We start from the raw sequence: 13,663 nt of genomic DNA, 5'->3' as shown, positions 1-13,663 counted from the left end.
AGTCTGGTAAGGCTTCGGGGAATTTGGAGCCTACATACTACAGCACAGCTGAATCTCTTTACCAATATCTGTTCAGGTTAGATGGGAGGTTATCACAAATCTGAAGAAATGTCCAGAGAGCAAGACTATATTACTCATAAGTGTATCAAATTTTATTCACCATGATACAAAGCATTTTAAATAAAATCAATTGACATATTATTTAATATAGCATCATTATATCACGTAACACGACAAAATGGGAGTACATAAAACATGGCTAAAATGAGTCCATCACAACAACCATTCACAGTGAAGCATTCAAACCATACATCACACTCAGTGACATTCAACCACACAACAATACCTAAAAAAAACATTACAAAATTGATTAGCAGTGGGGGGTGGGATAAACATTCCTCACGTCCCATCTGATTATTTTAATATTTGAAAATATTTTTCAAAACAACAATAGAAACAATTAAAAACAATCTATCGCGAGGGTGGATCTAGAAAGAAGAATGTTGTGGAGATCACATCCCTGGGGTAAACTCAACCGGTTTTGACGTAGAGTGTATATTGAACAACGTCTTCATCAGGAGATACAAAGCAAAAGGCTCATTCACAAGCAGGATGGAAGAAAGGGTCAATAAGCTGAAGTCGGACCACAAAGGAGTCTGCAGTTGGAGGAAAGCTGCTATGGGCTGCCCCTTAGAGTGATAGGTGTACTGGAGTGGCCTCCTTGATGGTGGGTGTAGCAAAAATGAGTCGTATCAACAGAAGGCCTGGTAAAATGTGAGTTAGTCCATGCACTGCTTGGGAAGCCGTAAATTACTGAACAGCCTGCACGTGGAGCACAGTGGACGTGCTTGAGGTTATATCATAATTTCAAAAGGAGTGGCTGGGCGTTCCTGGTTTAGAGGCGGTTCCATGTCCTTCCTATACAGGTTTTTCCCTTGCTGCCTATGCCGCACTGTCTTGTGTCTTGGTGGGACTCTTGTTTTGCATCAATTGCATGCTTGGTACAGTCTGCCCCATGATGGCATGTCCACCTCCATCTCACCTACTCAACCCTGCTACAATCTTCCACATTTGTGCTTGCAGTCCCACCAACACCAATTCCCAACCCTTTTCTGCTAGGCCCCTAACCCGCACCGGGCACACATCTGCCCACATTCGCTTCCTACCCCCCGCCCTGTCTCCCAGTCTGACCTGCACACCCCCATTATGGTGTGGTAAACTCTTGCACTGCTAATGCAGCAGAGTAAAGGCCCACACGGCTACTGCTGAGAGGTGCAGACCTTAACGTTAGAGACATATTAGTAACTCAGATTCAACATACAATCTTGCAGTACAGGCCATCTTCCACAGAGAAGCTTGTGCATTGGTCCATGGTGCAAGGTGGAGCCTTCACTTTATTGGGGGATTTAATCATAGCAATGATGAAATGAATACAGTTGGTTGAGCCAAGTGTGTGCATCTAAGAGAGTTACATATGGAGCCTAACATCTCTGTACTGCACTCATCCTTTTGTTCCTTGGATACAGTAAGAGGGTTTGAGATCACCTGATCAGGGAATTGGGTCTGGTACTGTTTGATAATCTTTGCCAAGATGAAGAGTGCTTTTCTAGGGGAATGTTCTATGGGTATGTTGAAGGAATTGGGTGCCACATTTGGAGTCCATGTAATGTTGCATTATATATATATTTTTAATGTAGTAGCCCCTAGATTGAGAAAGAATGTGACCAAATAACACATTCTATGGGTTGGCTACCTCTCTGAATTTAGGTTCCTGTACCTTTCAAATAATAAATATCTATTTGCATATCAGCATCGTCCCACCCACAAGGACAGTTCATCTCCGAAATGCTAGGCAACATTCTTATGAACAAGGTTACCAACAGCAACCTTGTGGTACAGTGAGCTAAAACATGTTTGTAGACTCTCCTGCGTGGGAACAATCACATAGAACAGGTTATCTGGAAGTGTCCGTTCTCATTCAAGTGGCCCCCACATTTTTATACATTCTGATAAACCTAGGGGTGTGACCCTAAATTACTATGGGAAATCCAGAAGTGCACACCTTGCTCACTGTGTTTAGAGAGGCACAACTTTAGCTAACTATTGACATGCAACAAGGAAGACATACCTGCCTGGGGCTGATGCTGGAACTCTTTGTCTAGCATTTCGATGTTGGACTGTTCCTGTAGGGGCGGGACAAGACTGATATGCAAATGGGAATTTCTCCTCTATCACAGTGAGCTACAGTATGGTCGTTGACTCTCGTTAGTTGGAACCATCCCATACAACCAGTTATTTGGCTGTGTTATTTCTCAGTCGAGGGGCTCCAACATTTGTGCATAATGTTATACTATAGAGATGTGCATTAAAGAACCACCAGTAAGTGAAATTCTTAACTATATTATTCAGGCTAAATCTGAGTATAGCGCAGTCTCAGAACTAATTTGTGATATCTTGGAAAGAGTATAGGCTCCTGCCAAGACTAACTTGGAAGCTACACTGGTAGGGAACATTGAAAACAGTGCGAGCATGTGTGTGTTTGCACATGCACGCAAATGTATGCAATCAGACATCAAAGTATTATAGACATATGTTATTAAACGTTTTTTAATTCCTTCATCAGGCTTAATAAACACAACAGAAGATTAAGTTAAACCCCACAATTACTGGGATATGACCCAAATGAAATGCGATGCAGCTGAATTGATACACCAGGCTTGGGGTTGTAATTTAGTTGGTGAATTCTGGCCTGAATTCTAGAAAATGACATTAGACATTGTTGTAGCAAAGCTAGTGCATTTATGCCTTCTAGGATATGAAATTGCAGGCCTTGCACAGAGATTTGAAGGAATCCTTGGTTGGTTCTAATAAAGCATGCTGCTCGTGTATGGATGTAAACCAATCCCTTCCCCCATAACCTTGGAAAACGCATGGTTCAGAGGCAATTTTCTGCGTTTATGTTTGGCGGCCCATGAATTCATGGTCACATAAAAAGGCTGAAAACCGGCTACAATAGCTCAGGAGCACCGGCACGTTGACAAATACTTTTTACAAAAAAATGTGTAATGTATTATCTTTTGTTGTCTGTGCATGTCTTATTTAAACCCTACATTCGAGGGGGGGGGGTAAATGAGGAGACTTGAAGAAACTGTTGTACATGGCTCAAAACCCAAAACGTGCTGGTCATGTTACAATCAATATCCGAAGAACCTCAGGAGTGATGATCTGAAATTACAAATTGAAGATGATAATGTTCATGTGTGTATGATGTGTGAATTGCAATGTATTTTTTGCTTTTGAATGTTTTGTGACGAACTGCGATAACAGTATGCATGTCGATGTCTATGCCTGCTTTATAGTAAAGTGCCAATAAAAAAGAAACATTTATTTTTAAAATTCAGTTTGAAAAAAAAAGAAAAAATATGTCGTTTATTTGCTTGAACAAAAAAAGTATGTAGTGCAATTCAAATGTCAATACATTCCATAGCGAACACCAAAAAAGCACACTTTAAAACTAATGTCAATACAAATAATTATGCAATAAAAGCCATACTATGTTTTTTTCTTCCTACCTGCTTTGTTGGTGTGGATGGTTTGCTGCTTCCACTGTCTGTTTCCGTATCCACTCCAACATCTGGACCATTGGTGCTAGCTGGACTTCCCTTCTCGTCTGTATAATCTGCTCCATAAGATGATGATGGGCAATCAGGTCCATCCTCCACAAAGCATACTCTATCAATGTCCTTGGTATTCATCCATTCTTTCATCATCTCCAGGACATTGGATGGTCTCTGTGCTGTGTTCTTCTCACCCTCAAAAGTAAAAATAGGTTAAAGGTACTGTTGGATTACTTGAAACTGCTATGTTTTAAAATAAAGCATCTTCTATCATAATTGAGATTAGTTGCATAAGTCTTGTTGTCGCACATTAGTTGGATTCCAACGTAACACGCATTTCTAATCGAGTTTGCTTATTCAACCCTAGTATCAGCCATTATCTGACACATCTCCGGGACAGAAATTTTGGAGCCGAGTTTTGCTATAGACTTTTGGAAGCACCCACATGCTGTCAGATTCACAGAAGAGTTAAAAATGGAGGAGAACATTCATTGTTCTTGGGGTGTTCAATGAATCATGACTGAAACAACTAAAAATATAACAAAAATGTTACTTTGATGTTATCATTGATTATGGCTTGTGTTTTACCTTTTGGGCTGAGGACATTGTTAGGTAGGCACGCCTGTCTCTGAACACAAAGGTTTAACTGATATAGCATCAACATGAACCTACTAATCATTTTACAAAATAGCTATAAGTTACGCCATTAAACACTAAGACTGCAGCGCTACGAAGTGGCTGTATCTGCAGCTGTCACATTAGAAAACACCAATAAACACATACATAACACAACGCTTTATGAACATGGCAATGGCCAACTGCATAGTCAAAACCTTCATGAAAGGTCTACTTCCCCTTCCCAGCTGCTCCAAAAGGGCAAAAAAAGAAACTGAAATTAACTGTATTCCCAATTTAAACAGAAGTATATTCATGTGACCAAAGGTGAAAGGAATCTATTAACTACAAACTTATATAAGTTCCTTTTTAAAGTCATCTTCTGTAAACCGCATGGGCCTGATTTGGAAAGCTTATTTTTAGAGTTTGTGGTTTTCAGTGTTTATGTTTTGTGGATCTCAGTGATGAACCCATCTAGAATCAAACCAGCTCCTCGGCACCAGACAATCAGGCTTCAGGCCTAACCACAGCACTGAAACAGCTCTCCTGGACCTTAAAATCCAGATGGATGCCATTAGAGACTCAGGGAAACTTTGCATTCTTCTGCTTTTGGACCTCTCAGCCGCGTTCGATTTGGTGGACCACGACAAACTCTGCAACTCACTTGCCCGTGAATTTAACTTCTCTGGGGCAGCCATTGCCTGGGTGAAATCATTCTTAACCGACCGCACCTCCAGAGTGTCCATAGGCAAAGAAGCAGCCAACCCCATCCCAGTCCCCATAGGAGTGCCCCAAGGCTCTTGCCTTTCTCCTACGCTGTATAACGCATACACCAAGCTCCTGTTCTCAGCACTTGACAACATGGGTGTCACATACACAAACTTTGCGGATGACACCCAGATCCTTATTCCCCTTACAGGCAACTATGACCAGGACACCTTAACAATCAACAAAATTTACGCCATCATACAAAACTGGATGGCATTAAACAGCCTATGTCTCAACGATGAGAAGACGGAAGTCCTCATCGTAGGAGCTCCAGCCAAATTAGCTACCCTGCAGCCAGAATATTCAACCATCAACATCGACGGCACCAATATTCCATTGTCTAAACAAGTAAAAACACTGGGCGTGTACTTCGATGCCAGCCTAACCATGACTAAACAGATCAATGCACTTTCCTCTTCCACGGCCTACACTTCTAAATTAATTGCACTCAGCCGACAATTTCTGACCCCAGCAAACTGCCTCACCCTGGCCAGAGCACTGGTACTATCGAAATTGGACTACTGTAATGTTTTACTTCTGGGTACCTCCAACACTAACCTAGCTAAAATGCAACTTTTGCAAAACAAAGTCCTGAGGGCAGCGCTAGGCATAAAAAAATCAGATCACATCTCCAAGACCAGGAAAGATGTACACTGGCTCCCCATCAAAGCCCGCATCATTTTCAAAACACTATGCATCACCTACAAATGCATTACAAAAAAAGGACCTATCTATCTCAATAACACCCTGCACCCTAAAACTAACATAAGACTACTGAGATCCAACGACAAACTCCTCCTGGACCCCCCCCCGATTCAAAACCACACAAGAGCAGGGGGCAGCAGCTTCACCACCTTAGCCCCCAAACACTGGAACTCCCTACCTATCATCATCAAAAAAGCATCCTCCTTCACGATCTTTAAAAAACAGCTTAAAACCTGGTTATTCAACCAATATTAGCACCCAAGGATAGGACACCTTCCTCCGGATACTGTTGTAAATACTTAGGCCACTGTTTAGTGTTGTTAATATATTGTAACCTATATCATGCAATGTAACCAATGTAATGTTTGAACATGACTATTTTCTAAGCTGTCTTATAACCTCGCTGTGACACCTGAGGGTCTGGGCGTGTAACAAATAAATAAAATAAATAAATAAATGTGTTTCCGGGGTGTTTAACACAATGTAAAAATCTGTGCATGTCAGTGTTTAGACTTTATTGTGGCCAATAATGTAATGCACCAGTGTTTTTCCAGTGTATATGAAAAACATGCGTTTATCAACATATACTTTGTGGAGTAGAACTATCATGGCATATGCAATATTCTCAATGGACAGGCTATTGAGGGAATCGCCTCTCAACATGGGACGACAACAGAGAAAGACGGCAACAAATGCCAGTAAAAGATTACACCCAGAAAGGATTTAGGGAATGTTGTGTACATAATGATGTCCTTTATTAATATCCTGGGCAAGTTCTATGATGTGTGAGGGTCTTGTGACAAAAGACGTGCATGCGGGCCTAATTTGCATATGTATTGACATCATTGTGAAATCACAGTAAATTATGTTACAGGAAGTTACATGACGCTTTGATACTTGATGCGATCTTGGAAAACAACTTTACAAGAAAATGTCTTGAGTAAACCATAAAGCAATCACTGCCATTCACTGCCACTCCAGGTACTCTATGAGAAGTTACTGTTATTATTTATGGAGTAACATAATGAGAGGGGCATTTTGATTCTACAGAACAATGTGGACATAATCAGTTCTAAGGACTTCTACTTTACATAGATAGGTCACAGTGAGATAAATGATTTGCCTAAGATCACACATATCTGGTAAGGAGTCGGGAGGGCATCAAAAGTGTAACAATACTGTGCAAACACGCTGACTCCTTAGATACACACCTCCCTCCCCCTTGTTGCTTGCTTTATCTCAACATGTATGCAGGAACAGAAGCAAAGAGCCTAGGAGCATGAATGCAAATACAGCAAATACAATGTTACATTGTTTTTATTTGTAAAACAAGAAAGGTATTTGTCAGTGTTCGGAGGTTATTTAGAGAAAGTGTGGCCAATTTCAGGGACATTTTTATTTTTGCAACTAGATGAATGCGTGGTCGCATAAATGGCTAAAAGTTGGTGACAAAATAGCCCCTGTCCACAGACAATTATTTTATTTTACAAAAAATGGATGTAACAGAGATTATGCAGTGCGTGTGTGTGTCTTATTCTAAAACTACATATATTGAAATAGTCACAAAGACAGCCTGGGGGCACAAATCAAATTTGTATGCTGCAAACTCTACGTTACATCCTTGTTTAGTGGAAACAAAAATGTGTACTTTTTTGAGGCATTGTAGCAGATTTTCGGATATCTTTATTTCTGGCGTGCCATTTATTTATGGTCTCATAAAAAGGTTCAAAACGGACTACAATTGCTCAAAGTAGCACATGCCCACTGACAAATATTTTCTTTTACAAAAAAAGATGTAATATATATATATCTTTTGTTATCTGTGCGTGTCTTATTGAAACCCTGCATTTGAGGGAGGGGGGGGGGGAAGACAGTCTGGAGAAAAAAAGATATCGATATTGAAAAATCTAGAATTTAAATATAAATATTTGTCCGTGGTCAAGGACAATTACGAGGAATGCTGGTCAATTTTGAGACCTAATTCGCCAACCATGAAAACGGCTCAAATCTGTCGGCAATTCATCAAAATAGCCCCTGACCACTGCAAGATAGGTTTCTTTTTTTTTTTTAATCAAGAAGCCGATGTAACACAGAATGCGCAGTATTTTTAATAAGCTCAGGGGACTGTGACAGGAGAGGAAGCAAGGGGAGAAAGCATACAGGCATACTAGAGTGGGGCTAGGGCCCTTCTCCTATTGTGTTCCAAATCCCATATGTAGCCAACTCTTCACCCGCACCCTCCCATCCTTGCTCATGCTATTGCACCAATGGGTGGGTAGGGGTAGTTTTTTCGTTTTAAACTGAGGAGACTTACTCCCGGTTGTATTTTTCCAGGGTTTATCGGGTTCAACAGAAAACTGTAAAGCCTATTTTTTTTCCTTTTATGAGTACAGTTAATTTTTGGATTGATAATTTATAAGGCACTGGATGCGAACAGTCACTTAGCAGTGCCCAAAGGGGAAGGGGCAGATGATGGAAGATTCTGATCTTCACAGCCTTGGAATATCTAGACCATTGTGGGGAAAGTATAGGGGAGAAGTATTTGTTACTTAGCTGTAACTGTATTTCTCGAGCATTGGTTTCTTTCATAGGTTCACATGCTTGAATATTTCCCGTCGTCAGACTGGGAATCTTCTGTAATTGAATATATATATATATATACATATATATATATGGGATACATTACTCACCGTAATCGTATTTCTGATGCTTGTATCTGCTTAGATTCACATGCTGTGCATAGGCCGACATCTAGTGGAAGCTGCGGAGTATTACAGTTTGTTTTTCGAAGTCGAAAAATGGGCGTCGACACAGGGCGTGCCAGTAATACTATCCCTAGTGTGACGTCCCCTGTACCCATGATCCCTCACGCGTCTAGGATCCCCAGATTGTGTTTTTCCTGACATGAGGTAGCATGAGGAGTAGCGTGAGTACAGATAGTCCAAGCAGATAGACAGAAAGGTAAGACTACAAGCAACCATGCGCCTTCTCTCGGAGGGGAGGAAGGGTGGGTCGCATGTGAATCTAAGCAGATACAAGCATCAGAAATACGATTACGGTGAGTAATGTATCCCTTCTGAGGCTTGTGGAATCTGCTTAGATCACATGCTGTGCATAGATTAGCGAGCAGTACCAGAAGAAGGAGGTGGGATGTGAGAAGGGTCATGAGCAAACAGGTGTCTTAGAACCGCTTGTCCCACTTGTGTATCTGCCTTGGAATGAGTGTCAATGCAGTAATGCTGAGTAAAAGTGTGAATAGAGCTCCAAGTAGCTGCTTTGCAAATGGTGTCAAGGGGAACATTTGCAATGAAAGCCAGAGTGGCCCCAATGCCTCTGGTAGAGTGGGCCCTTGGCGTAAAAGGCAGAGTTTTTTCAGAAAGAGAGTAACACAGCTGTATACAGTTGATAATCCACTTTGAGATAGCGCCCTTAGAGACGCGATCCCCCTCTCTGCCTGTAGCTACGGAGACAAACAGTTGATCTGTTTTCCTTAGCGGTCTGGTTTTATTTACATAGTATAAGACCGCCCTACGCACATCTAGGGTGTGTAGTTTCACCTCAGCTGAGCTCTGTGGGTTTTGGAAGAAAGCCGGAAGCTCGATGGACTGGTTTACATGGAACTTGGATATGAATTTTGGTGAGAATCTAGGGTGTGTGCGTAAAACCAGTTTGTCCTTGTGGATAGTAAAGAAAGGATCTTGCACTGACAGAGCCTGAATTTCACTGACCCTTCTTATGGAGGTAATGGCTACTAAGAAGGCCGTTTTATAAGTCAGGTGTTTGAGACTACTTTTATGCATGGGTTCGAAGGGGGGCCCCATGAGCTTAGATAGCACCCCATTGAGATCCCATCCTGGCGGTGGGTTCGAGATAGGAGGGTGAAGTCTCTTTACTCCTTCCATGAAGGCTTTAACCACTGGTACTTTCCACCACGAAACCTTGTTATGGGATGTGGTGTAGGCTGAGAGGGCTGCCAGGTGTACTTTCAGAGAGTTAAAAACCAACCCTGCATCCAGCAGGTGGAGCATGTATGTTACAACGTTGGAAGGAGTGCAATCAACCGGGTTGATTTGTTTACTCTGGCACCAGATAACGAATCTTTTCCACTTGTCAAAGTAACAGTGCCTTGTATTTGGTTTCCTAGACTCTTTTAGAATGTCCATACACCTCTGTGGTAATTTGAGATGTCCAAACTCTATGACTTCAGGAGCCATGCTGCTAGGTTCATAGAGTTGGGTTCCTGATGCACTGTTTGACCTTGTTGCTGGGACAGAAGGTTGTACCAGGCTGGGAGTCTGATGGGCTCGCATACCGCCATCCTGCGTAGGTGTGGAAACCATGGTTGTCTCGCCCACATGGGAGCAACTAGGATGAGCGTCATCGATTCCTTGTTCATCTTGTACACCACCTTCCTGATGAGGGGAGTTGGTGGGAAAGCGTACGCAAACATCCCTGACCAGTTTATCCACAGGGCATTCCCCTGGGAGTCCGGTTGTGGGAACCTGGATGCAAATCCTGGGCATTGTTTGTTTTCGCTTGTGGCGAATAGGTCTATAGTGGGGAAACCCCACTGAGAGAAGAGATCTTCTACTACGTCTTTGTGAAGGACCCACTCGTGTTCTTCTGGGAGGGAGTCTCTGCTTAGAGCATCCGCTAGGGAATTGAGCTCCCCTGGAACATGTTGCGATGACAGGAAGATGTTCCGTCTGAGTGCCCATATCCATATTTTCTGGGCAAGCTTGGACAGATTTGGCGAACGAGTCCCTCCTTGCTTGTTCAGATAGAACATGGCTGTCGTGCTGTCCGTCCTGATCTGCACCGACAAGTTTAGTAGATGGGGCTCGAACGCCTACAGCGCTCCGAATACTGCCAGAAGCTCTAGCAGATTGATGTGGTTCTTGGCTACTGAGTTAGACCAGAGACCCTGAGCTGTGTGGTGGAGATGGTGAGCTCCCCACCCCGTCAGGCATGCATCTGTAGTCACCACTGCCTGTACTTCGGGATCGTAAAAGGGTTTCCCCTTTGCGAGATTCTCTCTTGTCCACCAGTGTAGGTTCTGTATATATATATGTGTTTTTTTTTCCATAGGAAAACGCAATACAGATTGCCTATTATGCCTGTTAAGGCACTCACTTATGTATTACCTCCACCTCACTTTGGCCCTTTCTGAACCTAAACAATTAGGTGGCAGGGCTTAAACTCCACCCCTGGCAGCCATCTTCAGATCGGATGGGCGCTTGTGAATCTATGAAATATACAAATGCTGGAGAAATACAGTTACAGGTAAGTAACAAGGGCTCGTCCGACCGCCAACTCCTTGGCATCCTCCTCCAGGTAGTAGTGTTTGGCTAATGTGTGGAGCGTGCTCCAGTTCGCCATCCTGCAGATGACCTTTATCGCCACCCCAGCTTGAAAGGGTGCTGTAGTCGCCCTTCCTCTGGTGGAGTGTGTTGTAGACGGACACCGGAGAGGGTCGTCCTTGGATTGTGTGGCAGTGAGTGATGCAGTTTGCCACCCAGCAAGCCTTGCTTGGAGATGCTTTGCCCCTTGGTGCACCCTGAGAAGGCAACAAAGAGTCTGTAGGGGGTAAAGAAAACCACTGGTGCATTGCAGGTAGAATTTCAAAACATGTGTAAGGTCTAAGGAATGTAGAGCATGTTCAGCGCTGGAGGAATGCTTGCTGAAAAAGGATGGGAGAACTATACGTTCTGATAGTGTCATTTTGGATACCACGTTGGGAAGGAAATTAGGGTATGGCCCAAGTATGGCATGGTCCGTTTGGAAGACTGTGGAAGGCGCCTCTGCCGAAAGCACTTGTAGTTTGTGGATTTGCCTTGCTGACGTTATTGCCACCAAATATGCAACCTTCCAGAAAAGGAATCGCAAGTCACATTGGTGAATCGGTTCATAGGGAGGAGACATTAGTGCTGACAGAACAGTGTTTAGGCTCCAACTGGGAACTGGAGTGGGAAGCAGAGGGAAGGTGTGTAACAGTCCCTTGAGAAAGGTCTTAACTGCGGGGTTGGCCATAAACGGCGTGTGCTGTGGACCCCTCTAATAGGACGAAATGGGCGGAAGTTTAAACTTGTTTGAGGACAACGCCAAACCCGCTTTGGCTAACAGATAGAGTAGTAGCTGGTCTAGGGATAGAGTCAGTGGGTCCAGTTGTGCAGCCTCACACCATCTGGTGAAGTACTTCCATATTCTGGCGTAGGTAACGTGAGTGGAATGTGCTAAAGACCCATGAATGATGTCCCAGCATTCGGGGGGAGGTGGGTGGTGGGTACCGCTAAATTGGTGTGTTTCCACTGTCCAGAAACAAGTTCCTGAGCAAGAGAGCCACTGGGTTGCGATTAAGGATCTTCCCATGCTGTTGGGTTAACAAGAACTGGTGAGCCCATACGCGAACCAGCTTGCCTGGCATCAGGGTTGGGTACCAAACTTGCCAGGCGCATGCAGCTAGGAGGATCATCCGGCATGGTTGCATCTTCACTCTACTGAGTACTCTGGCGAGTAGTGGTGGGAAGGCGTGAAGTAAATGACCCGTCCATGCATCCCCCAGCGAGTTCTTCTTCGGGTACCTGGAAGCAAAGAGAGGGCACTTCGTATTGTCGCTGGTCGCAAACAGGTCGATGGGAGGAAGCCACCATTTGTTAAAGATTTGGTTGATCTCGCCGTTGTCAAGCTCCCACTCGTGGGAGGGGGAGAAATCCCTGCTTAGCTTGTCTGCAAGGACATTGTCCTTCCCTGGGAGGTGTTCTGCCCGATGTGAACCTTGTTTTGGAGTGCCCACTGCCAGAGCATTTGTGCTTCTGCAGAGAGCATCGCCGACCTGGTACCTCCCTGCTTGTTTGTATAATGCATGGAACTAGTGTTGTCTGTCTGAATCGTGACCACTTCTCCTGCAAGGACTGGTTGAAAAGATTTCAGTGCCCACTTGATTGCTCCAGGTTCTAGCATGTTGATGTGTAGTAGACTTTCTTGATCTGACCACATGCCCTTGTCTGTAGCTCTCCCAGATGGGCTCCCCAGCCTGACAAGGAAGCATCGGTCTTGAGGAGTAATGGTGAGGGCGCTTGAAACAGCATGTCTTGATTGAGGTTGTTTTCCCTGAACCATCACTGCAGTGCTGTGTGGAAATGGGGTGAGAGGTGAACAAGATCTTCCCATGAGCCTGTCTTCGCCCATTGCTGATCTAAGGCTTCCTGGATTGGTCTCATTCTCAATCTGCAGTTGGGGATGAGGAATATACAAGAGGACATCATGCCTAGGAGGGATTTGAATCGACATACCATGGAGAATTCCCTAAGAAACCAGCTGACTAGTTGCAACATTGCTGCTATTCACTCTGCAGAAGGTCACACCCTGGGAATGAGAGGGTCTAGTTCTGCTTTGAGGAATAGAGCGGTTTGCACCGGTCTGAGCGCCAACTTGGTAATGGAGAAAGCTAACTTTCTTAGGGTAGCCTCTGCTAGCTTGATAGCTGTGGCTGTTTGTTTCCGTGTCTTAGCCTTTATCAGCAAGTCATCCAGGTACGGAAAGACCTCTAATCCTGTACTTCTGAGATGTGCCGCCAACTGAGCTCAGCATTTCGCAAAGACCCTTGGGGATGACTTTAGTCCAAAACGGAGCAAGCAGAACTGGAAACACATGTCTTCCACTGAGAACCTGAGGTGGCGTCTGTGAGCTAGGTGTATGGAGACATGGAAGTAGGCTTGTTTAGCCATGGTAAAACCTGTTAAAGTGAGGTCATTTTGAATTATATTCATTTTACAAACTTGTTGAACGCCCGTAGGTCCAATATTGGGCACCACTGTCTGTTTTTCTTTCTGACCACGAAGAAACAAGAAAAAAAAAACCTTCCCCTTCGGTTTATGGTCACCATTTCCATGACAGCTTTTTGAAGAAATGTGTCTATCTTCAGCTTGAGTAGCGCCAAGTTGAGGATTTTAGTTTAT

At 43.7% G+C, this 13,663-nt stretch overlaps 1 protein-coding gene across 6 annotated transcripts in view; it reads right to left on the bottom strand.

Annotated features, from left to right (window-relative positions):
- The window catches only part of STK33 (serine/threonine kinase 33), a 1,615,433-nt gene that overhangs the window by 411,927 nt on the left and 1,189,843 nt on the right, over positions 1-13,663 (bottom strand). For 5 of the 6 annotated variants that reach the window (XM_069623715.1, XM_069623714.1, XM_069623717.1 and 2 more), the window contains one exon: positions 3,573-3,812. In XM_069623715.1, the coding sequence (XP_069479816.1) occupies positions 3,573-3,812 (240 nt within the window). The remainder of the gene's footprint in view (positions 1-3,572; positions 3,813-13,663) is intronic. The other variant, XM_069623713.1, reaches the window with a different exon arrangement.

The sequence above is a fragment of the Ambystoma mexicanum genome, chromosome 11 (assembly GCF_040938575.1).
Source record: "Ambystoma mexicanum isolate Mex_15411 chromosome 11, UKY_AmexF1_1, whole genome shotgun sequence".
Lineage (NCBI taxonomy): Eukaryota > Metazoa > Chordata > Amphibia > Caudata > Ambystomatidae > Ambystoma > Ambystoma mexicanum.
This window is presented reverse-complemented; position numbering and strand designations above follow the sequence as displayed.